We start from the raw sequence: 25,994 nt of genomic DNA, 5'->3' as shown, positions 1-25,994 counted from the left end.
ACAGCACTTGCTATGGAAGTGACTATAATATTCTTCTCAGTTTTTAACTAATGGAAAATAGTAAAGGAATATTTTGGTTTGCAGCCATTTCTCGAGGTTGTTGTCTTTTTAATATAACATTACCTGGCAGAATGTGTTAGTGTGTCATTTTCCAAACTTCTTTTTTCTCCTCCAGTGAGTCCTAGACAATGTGTTTTATAACTCAAATAGTGTTAACACTTAACTAAATATGACTTTTATAAACTAAGCCATCTAAGCCATAAAAAGTGCAAATACTACAATTAAGCCAAAACAAAAATATTTCCAATTCTTCAGCATTTGGTAAACATTTGATAATATTAGCTTTAAGCCTTGACCAGCGTGGCTCAGTGGGTTTGAGCATCATCCCACAAAACTGAAGGTCGCCAGTTCAATTCCTGGTCAGGGCACATGCCTGAGTTGCGGGCCAGGTCCGCGGTTGGGGGCTGTTAGAGGCAACCCATCAATGTCTCTCTTCCTCTCTATCTCCCTCCCCCCCTTCCCTAAAAATAAATAAAATCTTTAAAATATATATTAGCTTTGAAAAATGAAAGAAAAAAATTCTAAAATTGAAATTTGACCAAAAAATGATGTTTTTTGTTAAGATACTCTTCCCTCTGATGAGATTGCAGATGATATTGTCCATATTATAATTTTTGGAGTTATGTTTTTAAAGTATCTGACCCTCTCTTTTTAAATTATTCAGGTCTTTTGTGTGTTTGCTTAATGTAAAAAAAAAGTGCACTTGTTAGGAAGGAGAAAAGAAGGGCCTCCGCCTCTGCAAAGCAGTTCCCCAATAATTCTGCAGGATTACGTTATTTTGCCCCTTTTAAGATGAGGAAACAGGGACCTAGAAAGTAAGAGTAATCTGAAATCACACAGCTAGTAAACTGATATATTTGGGATACAACTCCACGTGCCTCCCAAAATGTGCTCTTAACCAGGAGGACTATTAAGTTAGGAGCTTTAAGTTATTTACTAAAGCCAGGTATTTTGTAATGGGATAAAAAAATTGTTTTCGCCCTGGCTGGCATAGCTCAGTGGATGGAGCGCGGACTGGGAACCAAAGTGTCCCAGGTTCGATTCCCAGCCAGGGTACATGCCTGGGTTGCAGGCCATAACCCCCAGCAACCGCACATTGATGTTTCTCTCTCTATATATATCTCTCTCCCTTCCCTCTCTAAAAATAAATAAATTAAAATAAAATCTTTAAAAAAAAATTGTTTTCTGACCTGTACCTGAAAAACAGGAAAAAACTTCTTAGCCTATAGTTTTAGGCCCCCTTCTAGAGGCAGATGAGCGTGGGCATCACTGCTTGAGCTCTCTTGGCCACCAGAGACCTGTTCCTTCCTGTCTTTGTGTGTGGCTCCACTGAGCAGAGTTAGGGTTCCTCCCTCCCAACCTTCCTTCTCTCTTCTCAAGGAAACCTAGAAAGTATTGTTTGCTTTAACTGTTTTTTAAAGAGAAAAATAGTACTTGTATAAAGTAAAATTACTTTTCATTTACCATATGTACTAAGCAGAATATTTCAAACAATTATAATAATGTTTTGAGGTTTTGTTTTGTTTTGGAGAAGTAGCAAAATTATGCTCCAGAAACTATTTTTTATCTTTGCCAACAACTAATTTAGCACAGGTTTGATGTGGGAATCATAATTTCACAAGTCAATAGCCTATAGGATAATATCTCTTAATAAAACTAAATAGAGAAAATAACATTCCAAGCAAATGCCGGATTAATTACACTCTTTTTCCAGGTAAGGGGACGTGAAGGAATGAAGTCTAAATTTCATATGAGGTGTATCTTTTATACAAGGAGAGTCAGCAACCACCAACCAAAGGACTGATTTCCCAGCTGTCAGCGCTCAAGTACACGATCCCTATTGCTAGAGCGGGTTGCTAGGGCGCAAAGATGCCAGTGCCCACAGGCAGTCTGATCACTCACCAGGCCAGTGTGGGTTTATCAACAATGTCTTTGAGGAGTATTTCCCCAGGCCAGGAGCAAATGCCCCAAAGATCTTCAGAAAGTCTTTAGGTTAGCGAACAGTCGCCCTACCCAAACTAAAACTCAAATAGTCCCCACAAACTCAGTATTTATACTCTAAAGGTCCCCTTGCCACACTGGCTTCTCCCTATGTTCTTACTGATAAGCCCCCAGCAGGGCCCCTCAGCAGCTGGGCTGCTGAGTGCTTATTAATGATTAAGATGTAGAATGATGACATTCTGGCACAACTTACTTCATTCTCCTATCAAAGTGGCTTTCTTCTTTGCCATAAACAAGTGAATTAAAACAACTTAATGTAAGTCATAGCAAGTGGTTTTAAAATCACATAAACCAATACACTACATAAAAGCCTGAAACAAAAACTTTTACAAGTGATATAAAACTATGTGACACACCTGTTCCCTCTAAATCTCCCTTCTGCTCTGAAACAGAAATTAGATGAATTTATAGAAAGTGTGTATGTTCATATATGCATACAAAAATATACACATTATCTATCATCTATTTTTTTTACTGCATTTACCATGCCAGACACTCTTACAGGTGTTTAACTTATGAAAAGTCATTCAGTACAACTCTTAAGAGGCAACTGTGCTATTATTGCCCCCACCCCTTTTTTTCTAGATGAGAAAACAGGCACAAAAAGATAACCTGCCAGAGGTCACACAAAGAGGGTGGAGCTTGGTTGGATTTGAACTCCCAGGAGCGTGACTCCAAAGCCAGGCATCTTTAACCACTGCTCTTAAGTTTCCTCTATATATGCAGCAGGACATAGACTGGGTGTGTGTATGCCTACAGATGCACATCCATATACATGTTTCATGCTACATTTTAAAAGTTTGTCAGATGCCCTTGCAGACTTTGACATGTAAGCATGAAGGACAGGAAAGAGCAGCAACTCCCAAAACCAGGGAGTAGTTAGAGACTAAGACTACATAGCATCTCAGACAGTAACAGACATGAAATTTATTCCTTGACTAAGAAACTAACTTACTGAAAAATTAAAAGTTTCAGTTCTTATACAAGGAGTAGGGTGAAAATGAGATTGCTTCTGAACTCATCTTGTAGAAAAAGAAAGTTACAATTCTTAAAACACAGTGGGTCCTGAGGAAGAATCCAATGTATAACAATCAACTCATTAGTGTAATTAGCATCCAGCAGGTAGGCGGGCTCCATCCTGTTGAATTACACTATAGCCTACAAAGAAAGGACAGCTTCATAACAAAGGAGTCTTAAGTAACTTTTTATGTCATGAACTATGATAGGGAATGACTCATATTGTATCTTAAGGTATTTAAATTAAAACCATATACTCACCCCACAGTAAAAGAATCAATGAAAAGAGGAAGTTGCTGCCACCAGCAATTCAAAAGGTTTAGGCATAGAACTTCAACAGTATCTATTGAGGTGTCTCTAATTCACATCTGCACTTAACTGTTCTACACAGGCACCAAGCACTATTTAAAAATCCCGGATTTTTTAAAGGCACCAAGAGATCTATTTTCTGAATTGTAGCCAGTGATCTATTAAAATTTCAAATTTTATTATCGGCACGCTTTGTTTTATTGTGTTTCCTAAGCGTTGCACTTTTTTGCAAATGGAAGGCCACACCCTCCACCAGCAAAAAAAAAAAAATCGCTTTATTGCAATACTTGTTTTATTACGATGGTCTGGAACCAAATCCACAGTATCTCCGAGGTATGCTTTTATATTATGTTAACTGTTGGGAATGCTTCTCTCGTTTCCTTTGCGCCTGATAAAGACCCGAAATCCTCAACTTTGCCTGAATGGTCTTGCAGCAGCAATTCTTGCCTATCTCATCAGCCTCACAAAAGCCATTTTTCAATCTTTTCTACTCCCCGCACTCCCTACTTCCTCTCGAGGTGTCAGCCAAACCAACTTGTCATCAGGTACCTACCACCTTCAAACTTCAGACTTAAGAGCCTTCTCATTCGCTCTTCCTTTATCCTTAAAGATTTTACCCTCGAAGTTGTCCAACTAACTCAAATTTATTAGTCAACTTTTACCTTAAATGTCACTTCCTTAGAAGGTCTCAGTGAGCCGAGTTGGGATCCGCACAATTCTACAGGGTGGGTCAGACCCACCCACCCTCCTACTGAGATACAAATTGATCCAAAGAGGCGACAGTTCCCATTCCTTTTCAAGGTTTACCACCTCCTCACCGGCGACCACAGACAGAATGAACCGGCTCCTTGGCCGCAAAGTTCTCCATTGCCTTGCGTCTGAAAGGAGGGGGGCGTGGTGAAGAAGCTGTTAAAACCAACCTGAAAACCTTACTTCGACCCCCAAGTTGCTCATTAGTAAGAATCAGAGAAGTCTGCCACTGGGAACGGAATGATCAGTGGAAGCCAACAAGGGCCTTAGCCCCCGGGGAAACGCCCGCAGCTGTGCTCCAGCTTTCGCCCTGCACTCGGGGTCAAGCAGTTTGCGCCTGTCTATTACCTGCCCACTTCCGGAGGAGCCGCCCATCGCCGCACCGCTGAGTGCGCGCCTCGGCCGGGGAAGACCCTGCTCACGCTCCGCGCATCTAGGTCCAGGCTCTGAGATTCCGACAGTCTCGGGCCCTGCTGTCGGTTCCAGGTAAGCCGGGAGGCTGCAAAACCGGACCGTGCGGGGCTGTCGTGAGGCTCAGCCGAGCACGTTGTGGAGGCTTCCCGAGCGTCTCCTGTGCGCCAGACCTCGGGACGTCGCGGCTTGCCCACGAGTGGGTGGGTCTCCTCAGTCAGTCAAAGATCTTGTGAAGGCTCAACTCCTTGGTCTCAGACCTGCGGTATCAGAATGGGGGTGTCTGGCCTTACATAAGTTTTCGAGAAGATACTGATCTGAACAAGTATCTGAGGGTTGCCACGTTATTTCCAAAGAATGACTGTGTTTGGTGGAAGAACGCAGGGAGAAGAGAGAAGGGGTGGGAGGTTAAGGGAGTGGGGTGGGAGGTACTATTTGAGAACCCACTACTCTGCATTGCCTACACCTCCTGGCCAATTTAAACATCCCTTAATCCTCACAAATATCTTTACAGTTAACGATTATTATTACAAATTTACAAATGAACTGATATAGGCTCAGGCAAGTTAAGAATCATCCTGTATAACAGTGGTTGAAACGGAGGCCTAGGAATCTACAAGTTTCTTTAAGTTTTCTTTAAGCAGTGGTTCACAAAGGGAGGTTCTGAGGCTAGCACCATCACCTAGGAACTTCTCGGAAATCCTACACACCAACTGAATTAAAAACTAGGGATGTGGCCCAGCAAACAAAAGATCAGTTTAGCCACAGTGAGGCAATTGATTGGAGGCACCATTGTGTTTTAGGGTAAAAAAGAGTTCACACTGTAATCCAGGGGTGGGTAGCTGGAATGGTAGTAGAGTGGTAGCAGTGATTGTAAAACTAGTTGTGTCCAGTTCATGGTCTGTTTTCTTGATGGCCTGATTCTGAAAAGTAGGGAAGACTGGTTTGTATAAGTGCTTGGGAAATGGAAGGCACTATGATACCTGGAGTGAGTACCTACTATGTTCCTTGTACAGCACTAGAATCCTTTTTTTTTTTTACATATTTTCTTAGCAGTTATATATTTTTTCTTTTGATTTTAGTTTTCCCATTATGCTGTGCAATTTACTAGCTGCATGATATTGTATTGGTTGGGCAAGTTTCATAAAACATCTTTCAGCCTCAATGTTCTAATCTCACTACTCTCTGCAACCTCATGCCCAATCCCATGCAGTCCCCATCTTTCTTAATGTATATACCTCCTGCATACAGGGGAGAGACCCAGGAAAACTGGGTAAAACTCACCAAAATAACAAAGCACCGCCTTAAATATTACCTTAAACTGAAGACAGAAGATGTTGGTGAGAGTCAGTTATGGGAGGGTACAGTAAAAGAATTGCTGGGAAAAGCATGATAAATGAGGGTAAGATTGTTATGCAGATTGAAGTCATCATCTTCTGCATTGATAAGAGTTCCCAGAGATAAAGTTTTATCCCTCTTCCTGGTCCTGCCTAGGGAGGTACACACTAATGGAGGTTTCTCCTACAAATGGAAGTGTCTTCTACAAAGGGTAACTTAAACTTGATTTTCTGAGCGCCTCCCTACTGTACTCTTTGTTAAAATTAGCCAGCCTACTATCATCCTGCACCAAAAAGGCATGTTTTGGGGTGACAAATTCTGTTCCCTTACAGCTCCTAGGCTATGAACCTGTAAGTACATCCTGTTACTGTATTGCAGACTATAGGCAGTTGTGACACGAAACTTAGGTAGTGTCTCATGCTGTGGTGATAGGAAGTCTTCAGCTCCATTATAATCTATGGGACCACCAGAGAATATGTGATTCTTCATTGATCAAAACATTGTTAAGCAGGGCGTGACTGTATCATGCAAGGAGATTGAAAGTCACCAAAGTGTTATACGTAGTGTGGGCATGTAGGGAGAGTAGCTTGGAAGATGCTTATGCTTTATTTGATGTAGTTCTGTGTTGGAATTTATTAAAAGCTGGCTAAAATTAAATGTGTTTTAAAATTCTGAAACTTGTCTCCTGCACCTCCAAAATTAGTATAGGAAATTTTCTACATTGTACTATTACAATGAGTCTAGTGGAAGTTAATGCCTTCAATAGTCACTGAGGATTTAACAACTAACCAGACATAATAATTTTAGGTTAAATATCAGTAGTGCTTTTTATATGTAAGTAAATAAACACACATGTAATATATAATGTAATAAAGTGTAACATTTTATGGGACAATATAAGTATGTGGATTTGGCTAGATTTCTTAGAACTTTTGAGATTTTATGAGGTAGTCTTACAATACTCTTTATAGTACATGTGTTAAATGCCAGCTCTGTGACATGTGTCTTGCATTATTTTCTCAAAGATAGATATCACTCTGTGAAAAACTGAAGCTCAGAGAAGTTAATTTGACCAAGTGACCAAGTTGGATGAAAATTCAGTTCTATCAGGTATTGCTACTTCTCAATTTGTGTTATATCTGTTTCACTGTCATATTCCTGGAATCAATAAGCTCCTGTTTTTCCCCTTAAAATTTTTTGGAATGTGTTACCAAATGTGAATAAATATGAACATATCAATACAAAAATTATATGGTCTTTGGAACAGATGCAGAGAGGTGAGTAGTATGCTGTAGGAGTGAAGAAGGGGCAGTATGGCTTAGTGACTGAGTATCATGCCAGTGGTTATGCCAATGAATGTAATGCTGTGAGTGTATTCACATTATTGTAGACTCGGCTTTCTAGCTGTCATTGAGGATGATAGCTCCTAATTTATAAGGTTGTTCGGAGAGCTTACTTGGATCAGTGACTGTGTGAAAGATTCTTAGCTTAATGCCCAACTCATAATAAACCATCCTAGAGAACATGTCTCTTGGTCTGAGTCTCCCAGAGGAGCAAACTTAGTTCTAAAAGAAGTGAGGGAGGAATAAGCAGTGTGGTTTGCGAAGAGGAAGAACAGCATGAATGGAAATAAGGTTGATGAAAAATAAACAGTTTCTAAAAAATAAAGGCCAAGTGCTTTAGGGGGGACCATAGCCAGATGAAGATAATAATGTATGAAGGAATCTGAATGATAAGAAACTTGAGATAGTTTATAAAAGTGTGTGTGTGTGTATGCTTTTATATTTTTCTTAACGTATATACATATAGATAAAGTCATACCGTTGTACTTGTCAACCTCAGGCCTCGTCAAACCCAGTAACTTGTTGCATTTTGCTGAGAAAAACAATGTTTGGACACTTGGCACTTGCTCTGGACTCATACTTGCTAGAACTTGTATGAGTCACAACACCACCCCACAAGAGAACATGCTTCATCACTTGGTATTCATCCATTTCAGCACTCATCACGAGTTCCAGAACGAATTAATAAACGCTGTGGGGGGTGTGTGTGTGTGTGTATGAGAGAGAGAGAGAGATAAAAACTTGAGATAGTCAATAGGACAAAAGTAGAGATGCAAGGAATATTTAAGAGAACTAATCAAATTCAGTGTGTGTGTTATATTTGGATCCATATGCAAACAAATCTAAAATGGAAAGCTCCTGCCCTGACTGGTGTAGCTCAGTAGATTGAGTGCTGCACCATGAAGCAAAGGATCACTGGTTTGATTCCCAGTCAGGGCAGATGCCTGGGTTGCGGGCCAGGTCCCCAATAGGGAGTGTGCAAGAGGCAACCACACATTGGTATTTTTCTCCCTTTCTTTCTCCCTCCCTTCTCCTCTCTCTGAAAATAAATAAATAAAATCTGGGGAAAAAATGTTTTAAAGAAAAAAAGCTCCTCATTGGCCAAGAACAGTAGGCATATATTAGTTGGCATTTATAGGATATCCTTATTTTAAAAGGTCCTAATCCCCATTTTATAGGTCAAATGGCCTTCAAAAAACATACATGCATTTTTCCTAAGAAATACACCATAAATAATCAGAAGTCAAACCTAGTATTGTTTGCATAATGTTAGCCCTGAAACACTGCCTCCCGTAGCATGTTGCTATAATAGTTTTTATTTGTGCAGGCCCAAGACACTGAGTCAAGCTTTGAATTTGGGAACAATTTATCAGTGGAGACTTTGTAGAACTACTGCAGTTTTCCTATTCTGCTGGCAGAAAGTCTGTGTAGTAAGAACTTGCTAGGTCACCAAGTCAAAGCCGATTTCAAATGTCAAAACCATCTTTTATTATTCTCACTGTCTTTTCTTTGGGTTATAAGGAAAAGCACAAGTTGAGAAAATATTTGTGTAGGGAGAAGGGAGCGAAAGAAGACTGTGGTGATGCCTGGGTGGCTCACAAGCTTGGAGGAATTTGATTGGCTTAAAATGGATTCTCGATGGGTATCTTGAAAACAAGCCAGGAAATTTTTCTCCTTAACTTTTTATGTTGAAATTTTGAAACCCACAGAAAAGTTGAATGGATTGCAATAAACAAATATACTGTATATACTTTTTGCCTGGATTTAACAATTGTTAACCTTTTCTGTAGTTGCTTTTTCTCTTGTATTTATACAGTAAGTCCTCACTTAATGTTGTTGTCGGTTCTACAACTTGAAGGAAAATGTTGTATAACAAAACCAGTTTTACCATTGGCTAATTGATAGAAACGAGTTACGTTCTTCTGGCATCTCATCAACATTATAAGAATATAACATTGAACAAAACAGTGTTATTCAAGGACCTTCTATGTATACATTTTTAAATTAGTGAAGCTTCTGGAAGTAAGTTGCAGCCGCCATTTTTTAAAAATTTTATTTATTGGACTTCTGGCAAGATGGAGGAATAGGTGGTCGCACCGTACCTCCTCATACAACCAAGATTAGAAAACCAATAATTTACAACAATAATTTACTATCAGAATAACACCCAGATCCGGCAGAGGATTTATCTGAATGGGAGTTGGGCAGCCAAGAAGTTGAAGTAGACGCGTTCACCCGGACTGGTAGGAGAAGACGAGCCGGGCGGGCGCGGGGCTGGCTCGGGTCGGCGGTGCGCGGAGGTCGGGGGAAGGGTTTGGCCCGAAATCGGCGCAAAAGCCATCGGGCGCGTAAGAAGTCAGCGGTGATCCCTGAGTACGCAAGCTGCGGCTGGCAGACCCAGAGGGGCAGCGATTGTGGACCAGGGCAGAACTCGTGGCCCGGAAGCCCAGACAAGGGTCTGAGTCCAGGGGAACGGAATTACCGCCATTGTTTTCTCCCGCCTCGCTCCCGCTCCCGCCCCCGCCCCGCCCCCACATATAACGTCACAATCTAGCGACCTCCCGCTCCCGCCCCGCCCCCACATATAACGTCACAATCTAGCGACCGGGGTGCCCAGCCCCGGTGAGCACCTAAGGCTCCGCCCCCCACCGTAACAAGAGCAACCAGACCGGAAAAAAAAAAAAAAAAAGGAGAGACAGGGGGGAAAAAAAAACCATGTTTTCAACAGAGCAAATCAGTCCCCCAGGACTCATCCTTTTGAGCGACCAAGAATTAGCCGATCTATCAGATGCGCAGTTCAAAACACTGGTGATCAGAAAGCTCACGGAACTGGTGGATTTTGGACGAAATTTAGATAAAAGAATGCAGAATACCATAAAACAGACGCAGGAAGACACGCAGAGGACAGCCAATAGTGAAAGGAAGGAATATGAGTCTCAAAACAATACAGTGGACCAGAAGGAAGATAGAATCAACCAAGCAGGAAAGCATGATGCAATAAGAATTCAAAAAATCAAGGAAAAGCTTAAGAGCATCCAGGACACCTTTAAACGTTCCAACATCCGAATTACAGGGGTACCAGAGGGGGAGGAGCAACAAGTGGAAAAGTTATTTGAACAAATAATAAAGGAGAACTTCCCCAATCTGGCAAAGGGAACAGTCTTCCAAGAAATCCAAGAAGCTCATAGAGCCCCAAAGAAGTTGGACCCAAGAAGAAACACACCAAAGCACATCATAATTACATTAGCCAAGGTAAAAACGAAGGAGAGAATCCTAGAAGCAGCAAGAGGTAAGGGGACAGTAACCTACAAAGGAGTTCCCATCAGACTGTCAGCTGATTTTTCCAAAGAGACCTTAACAGGCAAGAAGGGGCTGGAAAGAAATATTCCAAGTCATGAAAGACAAGGACCTACATCCCAGATTGCTCTATCCAGCAAAGCTCTCATTTAGAATGGAAGGGCAAGTAAAGTGCTTCTCAGATAAGGTCAAGTTAAAGGAGTTCATCATCACCAAGCCCTTATTTTATGAAATGCTAAAGGGACTTATCTAAGAAAAGAAGATAAAGAAAAGACATGTATAGTAAAAGGACAGCAAACTCACAAATATCAACAACCACACCTAAAGCAAAACCAAAAGAAACTAAGTAAACAATTAGAACAGGAACAGAACCACAGAAATGGAGGGCACATGGAGGGTTAGCAGCAGGGGGTGGGAGGAGGAGAGAGAGGGAAAAGGTATAGAGAATAAGTAACATAGAATGTAGGTTGAAAATAATAGATAGGGGGAGGGCAAGAATAGTACGGGAAATGTAGAAACTAAAGAACTCATAAATATGACACATGGACATGAACTAAAGGGGGAAATGTGGGTGGGAGGGGGTACAGGGTGGAGGGGAGAGAAGGGGGGATATGGGACAACTGTAATAGCATAATCAATAAAATATATTTTAAAAAATTTTTTATTGGTTTTTAGAAAGAGAGAGAAAGGAAGGGATAGAAACATCACTTTGTTGTTCCGCTTATTTATGCATTCGTTGGTTGCTTCTTGTATGTGTCCTGACTGGGGATTGAACCTGCAACCTTGGTGTATCAGGATGACTCTCTAAACAAAGGAGCTACCAAGCCAGGGCTATCAGTATGTATTTCTTAAGAACAAGGACATTTTATTTGTTACCTATAATAAGTTAATGTGGATAAGTTAAACACAATTTAATACTGATACAATAATGATACCTATACTAGAATTCTTACATTTGTCCCCCAAATTTTAGTTGTTTAACTTTTAAGATACCAGACTGAATCCAGGCTTGCACATTTTGTCATATTTCTATAGTCTTAAGTCTAGAAATTTTTTTAAGAGTTTATTTATTTATTTTTAGAGAGGGAAGGGAGGGAGATAGAGAGAGAGAGAGAGAGAGGGAGAAACATCAATGTGCGGTTGCTGGGGGTTATGGCCTGCAACCCAGGCATGTACCCTGGCTGGGAATTGAACCTGGGACACTTTGGTCCCGAGCTCAATCCACTGAGCTATACCAGCCAGGGCTAGAAATTTTTTGATTAAATGGAAATGGGATATTTTTGGCAAGAATATTTTATAAGCAAAGCTATGTGCTTAGTATTGCATCATATCAGGAAGCATGTAAGGTCAGTTTGTTCCCTACTTTTGTTTTTGATTAGTAGAATTGTGTGAGGTGAATCTGTACAACTATGAATTCTTGTTTTTCCAAGAACTTCCACTCAGTGATCTTAACATTCATGGATGATTTCTGTGTGGGTATTTTATTACATTGGTGATTGTGGGATCATATTTTTAATTTAATGTCTTTTCTCATCCATAGGAAGGCTTCCTTGTCTTGGACTCAAGGCTACAAGAAAGAAGTTAAGCTTGACTTCGCATCATTGAGTGGGAAGAGCAGCAGCCCAGCTAACATGTTCTAATATGTAATAGACTTCAGCTTGTGGTGTGTACTTAGCAACAGCTAAGGGGCAGAGGGATAAACAAGTTTGTAGGAGCTGATCAGTTCATGAGGTCTGGGGGAGGATATCCACTGCTTACTGGGTTGTGAGGCTAGAGCCAGGCCTCACTAAAGGACACATTACCTTACCGGCCACCACCTTTGTTCACAGCTCAATGGAGTTTCTGACAGCCCTGGCAGACTTTCAAGCAGGAGCTAGCTGTCCCATCTGTTCAGACTACTTGAAAGACCCAGTGACCATTAACTGTGGTCATAACTTCTGTCTCTCCTGCATTAGTATGTCATGGAAGGATCTAACTGATACTTTCCCCTGCCCCTTTTGCCGATTTTGCTGTCTAGAAAAGAAATTTGCAAGCAACCCCCAGCTGGGCAATTTGACTGAAATTGCTAAGCTACTCCAGATAAGAAGAAGCAAGAGGAAGAGACAAGAAGAGAAGGTTTTATGTAAAAAGCACAATCAGGTTTTGACTTTTTTCTGTCAGAAGGACTTAGAGGTTTTATGTCCACAGTGCAGTTTCTCTGACGATCACCGGAAACATTATGTTTGGCCCATAGAGAAGGCCGCCCCCTATCATCGGCAAAGATTGGGGTATTGCCTTGAACCATGGAAAGATAGAGTGGAACAAATTGAAAAGGTGATAACTATGCAAACCAGAAAATCACTGGAACTGAAGAAGAAGGTAGAAAATAGGAGAGAAGAAATAAGGTCTGAATTTGAGCAACTTATGTTGTTTCTCCAAAGTGAACAAGAAACTGTTCTTCGGCAATTACAAGATGAAGAAATGAATATTTTAACAAAACTAAATGAAAATATAGCAAAATTTTCAGATCATGTTTCCACATTAAAATATCTATTAAAGGAGATAGACAGCAAATATGTGAAGTCAAAACTGGAGTTCCTGACAGATGTTAAAAGTATCTACCATAGATATAAAACCTTAAAGGCCCCTGAACCTTTTTCATTCCAGTTAGAAGAATATGTTTACCATTTTCCTCCACAATATTCTGGCCTAAACAAAATTATCAAGCATTTTAAAGTTGATGTGTTTCTAGATCCTGAAACAGCACATCGTAAACTTATTGTTTCAGATGATCGAAAAACTGTACGATATGGAAATAGAATGCAACACTTACCTCGTAACTCAAAGAGATTTTATCTCTGCCCAGTTGTTCTGGGTTCTGAGGGATATGATTCAGGCAGACAGTATTGGGAGGTAGAAGTGAAAGACAAGACTGAATGGGCCTTGGGTGTCTGTAAAGACTCCATTCCCAGAAGAAGAAAGAGTCAGAATCCTTCGATTTTATTAGAGGATGGGTTGTGGTGTATCAGGCGAGGCGGTCCAATTAATTACGCTGCACTGGGTCCTAAAAAAGTTAATTTTCTGCCAAAAGTAATACCTAGTAAGATTGGCATATTTTTAGACTATGAATTGGGTGAGATTTCCTTTTACAACTTGAATGATAGATCTCTTCTTCACGTTTTTAATGATTATTTTACAGGAGCACTTTGGCCCTATTTCCATACTGGAACTGACTCAAAACCTCTTAAAATCTGTACAGTAACAGAGTTTGAATAATGAGCTATTGGGAGACTTGTTTATCTATTTACCTTAATAACACTCTGTAATGTGCTTTGTCCTTTTTTTTATTGTCTTTATCAGTTTTGATGTAGTACAGTGAAAAATGAGATAGTGATCTCACCATATATACTTATGTATGCACACACAATCAATAGATAATCTTCCCTCTGTTTCTTTTTGAACATGTACCCTCTCTGTTCAGCTGCCGTCCCTCACCTCATTGGGAAACTGACCTTTTTTCTCGAAATCCCTGTGATTAGTTTTTTTTTTTCCTTAGGCTTACTCTATTCAAGGAATCACATCTCAACAATATTGGGGCTTCTAATCCATGAACTCATTTATTTGGGTCTTCAAATTCTCTCTGCAATTTTTGTAGTTTTTAGTATATCTGACTTTAACATTTTGGGGTAGATTTACCCCTAGTTAGAATCCATTGGATTTTCTGTAGAGGTGCCCATGCCATTTGTAAATAGACTTTCACTTTTTCATTTACAATCTAGGTTCTTTTTCTTTCCTTGCTTATTTGCACTGACTAGGACCTCTAGCACAGGGTTGCTTCTTACTTTGATTGGGTTTATCCATCATTTTACTGCTCACATTGACTCAATTTCTATACTTTTTTCTGTTGTTACTTTTATTACCTAACGTTGATAGTTCTCAGTCTTCACTTAAAATAATCTGTTTAATACTGTCCATTCAATATTACCTAACCATTTCCCCACTGATGGGTATATATTCAAGTCATGTCTAACTTTTGCAAATAATGTACATTGATTATATATTTATACTTTTCAATTGTGGACCATAATGAAAAAAAAGACACCTACATAACCATGACCCAACACTAACATCACCTTTGAACTTTGTGCTTCTTCTCAGCCCCAGTCTCTTCTGGGTTCTATTCAGTTCCCTTCACCATTCTTAATTAGGCATTCCCTTGTTCTAACTTTTTACCATATATCTCTCTATCCCTAAATAATGTTTAGTTCCACATGTTTTTGAGTTTTACATAAAATCAACACTGGATTAATCTGTCAGGTATTTTCCCCCCCCACTCATGTTCATGAGATTCATCATGCTTTTGCTTAAGGTTTTATTTGTTTTCACTCTACTTCTGATGGATGCTCAGTTTGAAACTATGAAAATTATACATCTGGTTTCTTTGTAGAGTGAGTTGCTGGATCTTCATCTTTATTGGATAATGCAATTTTTCACCAAAGTGTTGTGCCACTTTACACTCCTACACAGTGTATAAATGTCTTCATTGCTCTGCACTAACAGTTCCATTTTAACAAATTCTTTACTAATTTGCAAGATGTTAAATGTTATCTCTGGTTATAATTATTTCTATGATTTCTAATAGAGTATTTCTCCATAAGTTTAACAATCATCCCTGTTTCTTCCCTATAAAGTACCTGTTCTTTTTTTTTCTTTGTTTTTCTTTTTTTTTTAATTGTCTTGCTAAGATCAGCAATGAACTCATTTTTTTAAATTGACTTTAGAGAGAGAGAGGAAAAAGAGAGACAGAGAGGAACGAACATCAGTTTGTTGTTCCACTTATTTGTGCATTCATTTGTTGATTTTTTGTATGTGCCCTGACCAGGGATCAAACCCACACCTTAGTGCATTGGGACAATGCTTATAACCAACTGAGCTACCTGGTGGTGCTCCTTGTTTTTCAGTTAGTCTGTGTGTCTCATTGATAACAACTCTTCTGGGTTCTAGTCCTGTAGAAGTAATAGTCACTGCAGGTATCCTCAGGTTTATCTCTTATGGTGTCTTGTACAGAACTTCTTATGTTTGATGTAGTTGATTGTATTGCTCTTTTCGAGGTTTGCATTCTTGCTTAAGAAATCCTATCCTACACTAATGCCATTAAAATACTCTGTGTGCTTTTAAATGTTTTAAACATCTACTTGGGGTTGATACTGTTTGGGGGAATAGAATGGGGCCTGCCTGGATATTTAGTTATATATGATGAATAAATAACCAGTGGTCACAACTTAATTTATTAAGCAGTCCATCATTATTTCAACTGATTTGCAATGCTACCTGTATCTGATACTGAATCTGTTCTACTGGTCTGTTGGTCTATCTTTGGGCCAATATCATACTCAAATATTATAGCTCGCTCATTCATGATATCTGGTGGAAATTTTCACCATCTATTTGGGGTTATCTTGGCAACTTTTGGCCTCTTCCATGTAAATTTACGATCAGTTTACCAAGTTAAACATAACCATGGAGAATTAATTTGAAATTGCATTGAAGTTCTAAGTCAAATTGGACAAAATAGACAATCTCCACTTTGTTGAGTTGCCTGAACATAATATACCTTTACATCTATTTAAGTGTTTCTTAATAACTTATATAACATCTACCAGTTGGCTGCCTTAGGTTATAATTAAACTTTATAACTCATATAACATCAAGTTTACTCAGAAGGATATACAGTAATCAGCTTGCCAGCAGTTTTCCTTTTTATGGAAATCCTTGCTGTAGTCTATATAGTGTAGAAACCCAGGAGTACCTCTTGGGTTCCCTATGAAATGGCTCAGGTGGACATAAATGAGACATTGAGCAGGTGAGGGACCTGCACTGACAAAAGCTTCACGTTCCAGAAGACCACTAAATCTTAATTTCCTGACAAGTGGGCTCCATAGATTGAAAAGGACCTTCTGAAATTTTACTAAAGTCATTAGGTGATCTCTGGAGGAAGCACATATACAAGGTGGCAAAAGTTTTGGAGTTTGAACTTGGTATGTTTTGGAACCAGTTTCCTTACCTTTAAAATAGCAAAATAATCTCGACTTCATAGAGTTGATTAGAGACTAAGTGCTCCCAGCTGGCACCCTCAATAATACCATGACTTCAGACCTAGTCTCCCCTTTCTCATTTCAATTAAACTGCAGCTAAGCATTTTGCGCTTTAAGAATAGTTTATTTGATACCAACTGAATTTTTAATATAGTTTTAATGTTTCCGTTAATGTTCATTGTTTACAAGATTTATTAGAACCAGCCATTGCTTTATAATCACCATTGCCAACTTCTTAGAAGCAATCCCTTTCAACTCACATTCTTTGGGTATTTTATAGTCACTAAAGCTAATAGTGATACTTACGAATTTTTCAGTTTGAGGTATCATTTGATGTCCTACTTTGGAAGATGAGAATTTCACCCTGGCCCTCTCCAAATAGAATTCATTTTTGCATATTTTCCAATGTTTACATGCAGTGGTCTAAATCTCTCAATTCAAGCACATGTAGCTTTCTACCACTTTGATTTTGCAGACTACCTAAGGAGCCATCTGACCAACCCCAGCGCAGGCAGGTTGTTCACTAAGCCAACTGCTCAGATACCATCTTGGGGATGGATACCCTTGGCTTCTCTTGAGTTTTTCCCATTTCCATATCTTTGTCCATTTGGAGGTTGGTATCTCATTTTGCTGGAGAACGTCCTTCAGTAGCTTCCTAATCAGAGTGCATGGGAAGTAAAATTTTTGAGGACTATATGTCTGAAAATGTCTTTAGGCTATCCTGCTATTTAACTGAAAGTTCCTCAGGGTATAAAATTCTAGTTTTGAAATAATTTACTCATTTTTAGCATTTTTATTGTGAGATATACTGTTGTGGTATCTGAAGTGTATAAAACAGCATAGACAATATGCTATAAGCACAACTTTTAAAAAAAATTGATTGATAGATTTTAGAGAGAGAAACATCAGTTCGTTGTTTCACTTATTTATGCATTCATTGGTTGATTCTTTTATGTGACCTGACTGGGGATGGGACCCACAACCTTGGCAAATTGTGATGACATTCTACCCAACTGAGCTATCCCACCAGGGCCTAAGCACAACTTTCAATACTGTCTACAGAATTGGTCGGTTAGCCTGACAAGGAATTCATATTCAGGGATGGTCAGCTGGCTTTCCCATGAAGAAACTCAAGCTCTGTGTGCTACAATTGCTTCAGTTATCTTAATCTATAAATTCTGAAGCTATAATTAAAATAATGATTAGAATGGACCAAAAAAATGGGATGGCATTGGTGGAATTGGACACATATGGATTGACTGAAGTATTTGAGTCACTCCACACTGTAGCAGGTATAGGACAATAAAGTACAGGGAAGGAATCCTGCAGGCTGTACTTCGTTACACATGAGCCTAGAACTTCAAAAACGCCTGTCCAGCCATTGGTTTTTGAGGATGCTGGTAGCCGTGTAACAGTATAATGTTAGATGAATATTGCTTTATGGAATTGTGTTTGCTTCAAGTGAACCATTTACAAGATCAAAGCACCTAAAGGACAGAATGCTGGGAACAATGAGGTTACAAACAAGACTGTGAATGTATAATGACTGCCTGCTAAATATATAGATTATTTTACAAATGTCCACATGTAGGGCAAAGTTGTGACTGAGACTTGATTTTTTTTTTATTACCCAGTAGTTAACCTTTATACACAAAGAACTATTGGCAGTTATCTATTGAGGGGAGCAATAATTGTGCAAATCAAATTGGCTTAGGTTATTTCTTATTATACATGATGGAAAACCTGTGTAAATAATATAGAAGTGCCCTGGCTGGCGTAGCTCAGTGGACTGAGCACAGGCTGCAAACCAAAGTGTTGCAGGTTTGATTCCCAGTCAGGGCACATGCCTGGGTTGCAGGCCACGGCCTCCAGCAACCGCACATTGATGTTTCTCTCTCTCTTTCTCCCTCCCTTCCCTCTCTAAAAATAAATAAACAAAATCTTTTAAAAAATAATATAGAGGTATTCCTTTATATGTTTAAAGGAAAAGATTGATACCATAATCAACTACCATTCAACTTAAGAAATACACCTTTAACTTAAAAGCCCCCTAAACCCCACCTTAGCTGCATCCCATTTCCTCCCTGGAACCAAGTTGTGAAAAAAGCCTGTAATCATTCTTTAATTAAAATGAACTTGCCCCGGAGTTTTTATCATTTAATAGTGAATGTGGATACTTTTAATAGCAGTTAGTGATTGTCAGTCTGACTGATACCGTTTTCTCTGCTAGCTCACTAGAGCTTTGAGTATGAAAACAGGTCTGAAAATTTTGTTTTCATTTAGTTTGTGTCTAATATCCTATTCTTCATACTTGAAGGCTTTCAAGGCTGCAGCCTGTTCATTTTCCAATAAAAGCATGCATTACTCAGAACCAGAGTTTAATCTCTCCCTCTAATATTCTGTAGCTTTAATGTATTTATAATAGAGTGTAATAACTTTTACATGATTTTTGCCTTTTTGAGGCAGCTTGCTCTATGGTACAACAAGTGAGCCCAGTGGGACACTATTACAGACACAAACTCTCTAGGTCCTTCTCACTGAATGAATGAATGAATGAATGAATGAGGGTAGAGAGCCGGACATTATAGTATTTCTATTCCAGCCTTTTTACTCGTGCTACTTATTTGGAGTTGGTTGGCAACTTCAGTGATCTATCAAGGTATTAATACTAAAATGCTTGCCGACAGAGTGAGCGCCCAACAAGGCAGGGAAAGAAAGCGTTTAGCTCTCCCCAGGACTGGTGATTGCAAGAACTGCAGTTGGGCCACAGGGTCATCAGTGGGTCTCTGGGAACCAGCACAGTCAGGGTTGCCATGCCTCAGTGTAAAATCTGTCAAGGTGACCTACTCAATGCCCTGACCAAGGAACACAGTGCTCGCCCAGCCGACCCTGCACAGCCTTTGCTCCTGAGGGTGGGGCTGGGTTGAAGAGAACTGCTCTTCTGCCGATACCCTGTGCCTTTACACCTTCCTGGCGCCTGACCTCACGGGGAGGCTCCGCGGTCACCCTCTATCTCCTTCAGCTTCACCAGGCAGCACAAACTCACAAGCCCGCCACACACCTCCCCCCCACTGCGCTGGGTGGCCAATTGTAACTCGGCAGTGACAGAGCTGACCCAGGGTGGTTGGTTCCTTTGCTTTCTGCTGCCCATCCCCACCCCACCAGATTGCGCATGCTCTCTACCACCATTGAACCTAGCAGATTCCTGGACCCACTCTTAAATCTCATTAGATCATCACAGTGGACACTCCCCACCGCCACCCAGCAGACCCCTCTAACCTACTGTCTTCTTTTGTGTCTCCTTTGTCACCCAAAGAAGATCGAGGAAAGGCACTGGCTTTTTGAATGAGACATTCCAAGTGTGACATTCCAGGCTCCACCTGTCTAACCCAAAGCAGGTTACTAAATTTCCCAGACTGTCAGGGATACCAGCAACCATGGTAACAGCCCCTTCCGTTTCCTTGGGACTTTTGAACATTTCGAATAAACCCAATCATGGTGTTTGGCTCATATGCCCTTTAACAACTAAAATAGCTTAGGCACATAATATACTTCAAATTGATGTTCAATTTTGACACTTGTTTTCCCTTTGATTTTAATCTGACATATTCAACATTAAGGAATTAATCAGTATAGGAGATGACTTGGAGGTAACTTATTTTATATGTCTAACAGAGTGCTGAATTCCACCTTAAAAGTTAAAGCATAAAAAAACACTTAAAGGTATTTAGGGAGATTTTAAATATGTATTTATTTTCTGATTTTATGTATTACCTTAAACACCAAAGTGATAAAACGCTGCCAAAAATTTGAACATAAATGAAAGTACCAAAAAAACTGCATTAGAGTAAATATTTCCATCAGAGACTATGACTCATATCTGTAAAGTTTCAACAACATAAGAAAATAATACATGACTCAAGAAAATTAAAGGACACAGAAGAAAGATGGAATTGGTTAATGTTCAAAATTATGTTCAAACACGCAAATAAAACATTAGGTTGGAGATGTGAGGTTGTTATGAACAGATTTGTAAAACTTGAAAATACCCCTTACTAGGGATGGTAAGCATGGCAGATGGCATTTTTGTTCGTAGGAAGGTGATCTGAAAGCAATCAAAATACAGTTTTCCAAACTTATTGGGTTTTGTCATTTTACCAGTAACAAAACTTATAAGAAATTATTCTGTATCTATATTAATACTACTAGAAATCACTAGATGTGTACTGCATTTCCATTTTCATTTCCAAACACCAGAAAAGGCTAAAGACTATCATCAGAGGAATATTTGCCATTTTTATCACATCATATCAAAGGTAATGGCTACCAACATATCACTGATGATGTGAACCTTAATCACCTGATTAAGGCGGTGGTTACAAGCTTCTCCACTGTACAGTTACATCTCCTGCTCCTTCTCCCCCACTTTTTCATACTCATGGAAAAAAGTTACCATACTCTTCGGAGACAGACATGGTACTCTAATGCCAAATGTTAAGTCACAATAGATCCCCACCCAAAATATGGATGTTTCAGGATTGATGGTGCCACACACCAGAAAGATATGAAAAGGTTTATTATTTCCATAATAAGGTTTACAGGGAGAGCAGATGTTGGGAAAGGAGACAAGTTTTGGGGTGTTTATGGCAGTTACTGGGTGATGGTAGTGAGAGGATGCTGCCACTAACTAGGAGCTTACTTGGTTTGAACTTCCCACCTGCAAAGGATGGAGCACCTGGGCTTTCTCTTCAGCTTTCCCAGGTGTGAGGAAAAGAGGATACAAGAAGGGTGAGTCCTAAAAAATCCCATGAAGACACCATCTGTAACAACATCCTCAAAAACAGTTTGAAGCAATCAATGCCTTACTCCCAACACATACAGAAATGAGAGAAACCCCCAATTCTACCTTCTCTTCCGCCTGGAAGGTAAGGAACTTATATACAGGCCTGACAGGCACACAAAACTTGTAATATATGTAAATGCACTAAAAACTTAACTAAATTTCAACGTGAATTACACATTTCCCTTTCTATACTGTGAATTACAATGTATGCATTCTAAGACCTTCAGAAACACTTCCCAGTTATTCTCCACATCTCCATTTGTTCAACATATCTTGCTATTGAGCCAAATTGGACAACAAAGAAAAAAAAGAGAGAAAACATCCCATCTTCAAGGCAGAGGTACTGAAATAAATTTTTTGGTGCTAGATTCACTACAAGATAGTTGTATAAAATTCTAGCTACTGTTCAAAAATCATAGCAAGAAAATGAGGCAAAGTCACAGGTCATCATTTGTAATCTCTTACAGAACAAACTCTAAGAGGTTTAGCATCACATCCAATACAGAAGTAAGGTTTTAACACTTCAGAAAATTTATCCATGAAAGAATGGATGTGAGACCTGTCATTCAAACTGTAAAATGAAATCTGCCCCAACTCATAGTCCAGATAGATGCCAATCCCTCTGGGATTCTCCTTTAGCACAAGGATGACGGGAAAAGGCCCTCGTGCCACGTAATCACCATTATGCAGCTGAATTGTCCAACATCTGTTGTGTCCTGGTGGGGACTGCTTTCTCTCCCTGGTGAGGGAGCCTTTACAAACACCCACGGCCCACTCAGGCTTGTCATCCACCCGGACCTCCCAGTAATGTCGGCCACAATCAAACTCTTCAGAACCCAGGACAACTGGGTCAATCATAAATCTCTCTGGATTCCGAGAGACTCTTTGCTTTTTCCTCACAAATGTCACCGACTTTTTATCCTCAGACACAAGCAGATTAGGATGTGCTGTTTCAGGATCCAGAGTAACTTCTTCTCTAAATTTCTCTATAATTTGCTGCAGGGCCGAATACTGTGGGGGAAGACTGCACCCTTCTCCTCGTAACTGGACCCAATACACATCTGGGGGTTTCAGGCTTTCACAACTATGGAAGACACTCTTGATATTGGTCAGCATTTTCACATCTGACATCACACTCTTTTCTGCCACCACCTTTAGTAGACTGTTCAGGTTGGAAATGTGGTCTGCAAATGCAGTTGTGTTTGCACTGAGTTTCTGTTGAATATCCTTCTCTTCTTCAGCTAACCTTGAAAGAACAGCCTCTTGCTCATGTTCTACAGATTGTGTGAGGTGCTCAAATTCAGTGGCTAGCTTCCTTCTCCGGTTTTGCACTTGCTCTCTCAGTTCTAACAGTTTCCTGTCTTGGGTGGTTATTAGTTTCTGAGCATCTGCCACCTGCTTCTTGAGGGGCTCAATGTAACTGCTGAGCCTTTGCCTGTGATGGGCAGCAGCCTCCTCCATGGGCCTTACCTGGTGGCCCTGGTGGTCGGGGGGCTGAGTGCACAGGGGACACAGCACCTCTAGGTCCTCCTCACAGAACAGGGTCAGGACCTGGTTGTGTTTCTCACATAAGCACCTCTCTTCCTGCTGCTGCTTCTTGTTCTTGGTGACCTGGAGGAGCTTGGTAATGTCAATCATCCTTCCCAGCTGGGTGTTGCTTCTCAAGTGTCTCTCCTGGCATGAGTGACGACACACAGGGCAAGGGTACTTGTCCCGCAGATCAGCCCAGGACTGTTGGATGCAGAAACGACAGAAGTTGTGCCCACATTCAATGGTAACAGGGTCTTTCAGATCATCCAGACAGATGGGACAGTTGACTTCTGCCTGGAGTCCTGCCAGAGCCTCTTCAACCTCCATTGGGCCCTGAATAGACTGGACTGAAGTGGGTTTTCTTCAGGAAGCTGGGCTCTGTGAGATCTCTGCACTGAGAGGTGATGCACACTCAGATCTCACTGTCCTTCCTGTCCAAATTCTTTATCAATTAAGGGCAGCCCTTGGTGTCCTGTAAAGTCCTTAGCTACAAAGGTAGGTGCCCAGAGGAGCTCTGCTGTCCACCAGTAGCCAATCAGAGTAGTTGGAGAACTAACTGGCCTTGGCAGCTCAGAGGATATGAGTCCCAGCTTAGCAATTTTCTTGGTCAGAAAGCAGTCAGGACTCTTAAGTACCTATTGGTTCCTGAGGACGAGAAAATATAGTTTCATTTAAAAAAAAAAGAATTAAAAAGTGTACTATTTGTCTTGTACATTGTCACTTTTGAGGGAACCACTGATTTCTTTTCCCCAACCCCACAGTCTACCTACACCCACATTAGCCACATGGGGGCTACATGGGACTACAGAAAGTGTGAGTACTTTTGGTACTAGATCCTCTGTCCCTGGGTTAGCTTTCAGCTTTAGTCACCTATTATCTGAGAGACTTGGAGAAAGCACTTCACAACCCTAGTGTTAAGAGAATCAGACTGACTAACAAGTGTAAACATTCCAACTTCCATCGTTTCAAATTTTTGAAAAACATGAGAAAAAGATTTGCACTTTTTTGACTTAAAAGTTATTTTTTTAAGATTTCATTTATTTATTTTTTAGAGAGGGAAGGGAGGGAGAGGGAGAGAAACATCAATGTGAGGTTGCTGGGGGTTATGGCCTGCAACCCAAGCATGTACCCTGACTGGGAATTGAACCTGCGACACTTTGGTTAGCAGCCTGCGCTCAATCCACTGAGCTACACCAGCCAGGGCAAAAACAGTTATTTCTGATAGCACTAAATTCATGATACTATCAGAATGTACTTGTTTTTCATTTATGCTTCTCAAATGCAGAATATACCCAACTGGGTACCTAACTGCATAGGGTTTGGACCAGATTAGATTTACTCTGAAAACCTTGCTAAGCAGGAAAACTGATTATCAAAGGCACAGAATGCAATTCAAGATCAGGAAATTCAATGTGAGAAAAACCTGGGAAGCACATACACACTAGCCTGTGAAGTTAGTAAGCTACAGCTAGTGACGATTTTTCGGAAAAGAATTCAGCTTTCCCTTACAACCAGCCACTGATCCTAGTGGAGGCCAAGAGGCAGAGGTGACCTCCATTTTGGGTAACCCTGGTCACCACAGTGTTACTGAAGTAAAGGCAGTATCATTAAATTTTCTTTCGACTCAGGTTACAAATTAACACGCATTTTGTAGACCTCAACTCCCCACTACTGTAACCACTATGTAATCCCTACCATGACTGTATCTCCAATTATCTCCTCAGCCCCTGGCTAACGCTGCTGGATGACTAAAATGTCGGCCAGGTCTCCTCTAAGGGACTGAGTGATTTGGGGCCACCCTGCTTATACTCTGAGCACCTGTCAGGAGGCAGATGAAGGAAGCTCAAGTCAATGCAATGCAGGGTCTGAGTACCAGGAATACAGGCACAGAGCTCTAAGTTCTCCACCCCCTTGCTATACACAAACGCCGCCACCTAAGCACAACCTCTAACTGGGACATCTCAGCAGGGATTCCACAGGCAGCTCAGACCAGAACTACCAGGTGTTTTCTCACACAAAATCTGTCATCCCCTTAGGTCAGGTTGGGATGTGGTTTCTGTGCTTTTAGCGACCATTTCGATGACTCAGGACAAACCTCACTGAGGGACCGGAGCCGTAATAAAAGCATGTGTACAGTGACCCCAATCCAAGTGAGCATTTCCTTGCAAAGCGCAGTCCGGCCCTTCGAGAGGGTACCGCGCTCCCGCTTCACGCCCTGAGTGGGTCCCAACTCCCAGATCACGTGGAACCCGGGGCCTCGAGCAACTCCGTGAGGCCAAGTGTTTGAAACTTGCCTTATCACATACAGATGTTCTCCTGTCTCTAATTCCCCACGGGTCAGGTGTGAGTACCCAAAATTTTAACAATCATTTAGGTGACTTAAGACAAGGCTCCAAGAGGGACCTTCCTGTATTTTAAAATAAGCCAAACCCGAGTTTGGATTTCCTTTTCAAGTATCTGTCTCAATCGGGCACAGAGAAGGCGCTCAGGAACCCCCCAGGTCTTACCTGACGCCGGCCTCCGGCACCGACGCAATCCAAACTTCCAGCTCCCAGCGGAGCTGAAAGGCTGGTCTGGTCCGGTCTGGTCTGGTCTGGTCGAAAGGCAGCTCTCGCTCAAACGTGCTTGAGGCCAGCCAGGAAGGAGACTGCGTGACCAACGTGACCCCACTATTTATCGTAGGAGGGTGGAGCTATTAAGACCACGCCCACCTCAGCCATGGTGGCTCCTCCCTCGCGGAGGGAGGGGTGAGTCAGGGTGAGAGGATGTTCCAAGTTTCTGGTTAAAGGGCGCCCTACTATTGTGTGATTCAATCAGCCCATAAAGACTACTGCGGTTAATACGCGTGATCTAATTGCACCTTGGAAATTCTCCCTTGATCCTCTGAATGTCCCATTTAATCCCATCTTTGCCATAGAAGAAATAAATCTGAAAGCCGAAGTGAGGCCTCTTCTTTTTCTCACGCAGGAATGTGTAACCCTGGAGCCCAGCAATTCTACCCTCTCGCCACAGTTTGCAATC

General features: G+C 40.8%; 2 protein-coding genes across 2 annotated transcripts; one reads left to right on the top strand and one right to left on the bottom strand.

Annotated features, from left to right (window-relative positions):
- The first annotated feature begins 6,921 nt into the window (after positions 1 to 6,921).
- On the top strand, positions 6,922 to 15,278 carry LOC114503524 (tripartite motif-containing protein 60-like). The gene is made up of 2 exons (XM_028521159.2): positions 6,922 to 6,996; positions 12,067 to 15,278. The coding sequence occupies exon 2, from the start codon at positions 12,360 to 12,362 to the stop codon at positions 13,779 to 13,781; it is 1,422 nt and encodes a 473-aa protein (XP_028376960.1). The 5' UTR covers positions 6,922 to 6,996; positions 12,067 to 12,359; the 3' UTR covers positions 13,782 to 15,278.
- A 5,003-nt stretch (positions 15,279 to 20,281) lies between these two features.
- LOC114502281 (putative tripartite motif-containing protein 75) lies at positions 20,282 to 23,619 on the bottom strand. Its single transcript, XM_028519078.2, has one exon. It carries the CDS (start codon positions 23,298 to 23,300, stop codon positions 21,891 to 21,893), a length of 1,410 nt encoding a protein of 469 aa, XP_028374879.1. The 5' UTR covers positions 23,301 to 23,619; the 3' UTR covers positions 20,282 to 21,890.
- Positions 23,620 to 25,994: the final 2,375 nt, after the last annotated feature.

This window comes from Phyllostomus discolor, chromosome 8, assembly GCF_004126475.2.
Source record: "Phyllostomus discolor isolate MPI-MPIP mPhyDis1 chromosome 8, mPhyDis1.pri.v3, whole genome shotgun sequence".
Lineage (NCBI taxonomy): Eukaryota > Metazoa > Chordata > Mammalia > Chiroptera > Phyllostomidae > Phyllostomus > Phyllostomus discolor.
This window is presented reverse-complemented; position numbering and strand designations above follow the sequence as displayed.

Bases quoted from the DNA above. Each gene is read 5' to 3' on its own strand.
- LOC114502281 (XM_028519078.2), bottom strand. From the start codon at position 23,300: ATGGAGGTTGAAGAGGCTCTGGCAGGACTCCAGGCAGAAGTCAACTGT.
- LOC114503524 (XM_028521159.2), top strand. From the start codon at position 12,360: ATGGAGTTTCTGACAGCCCTGGCAGACTTTCAAGCAGGAGCTAGCTGT.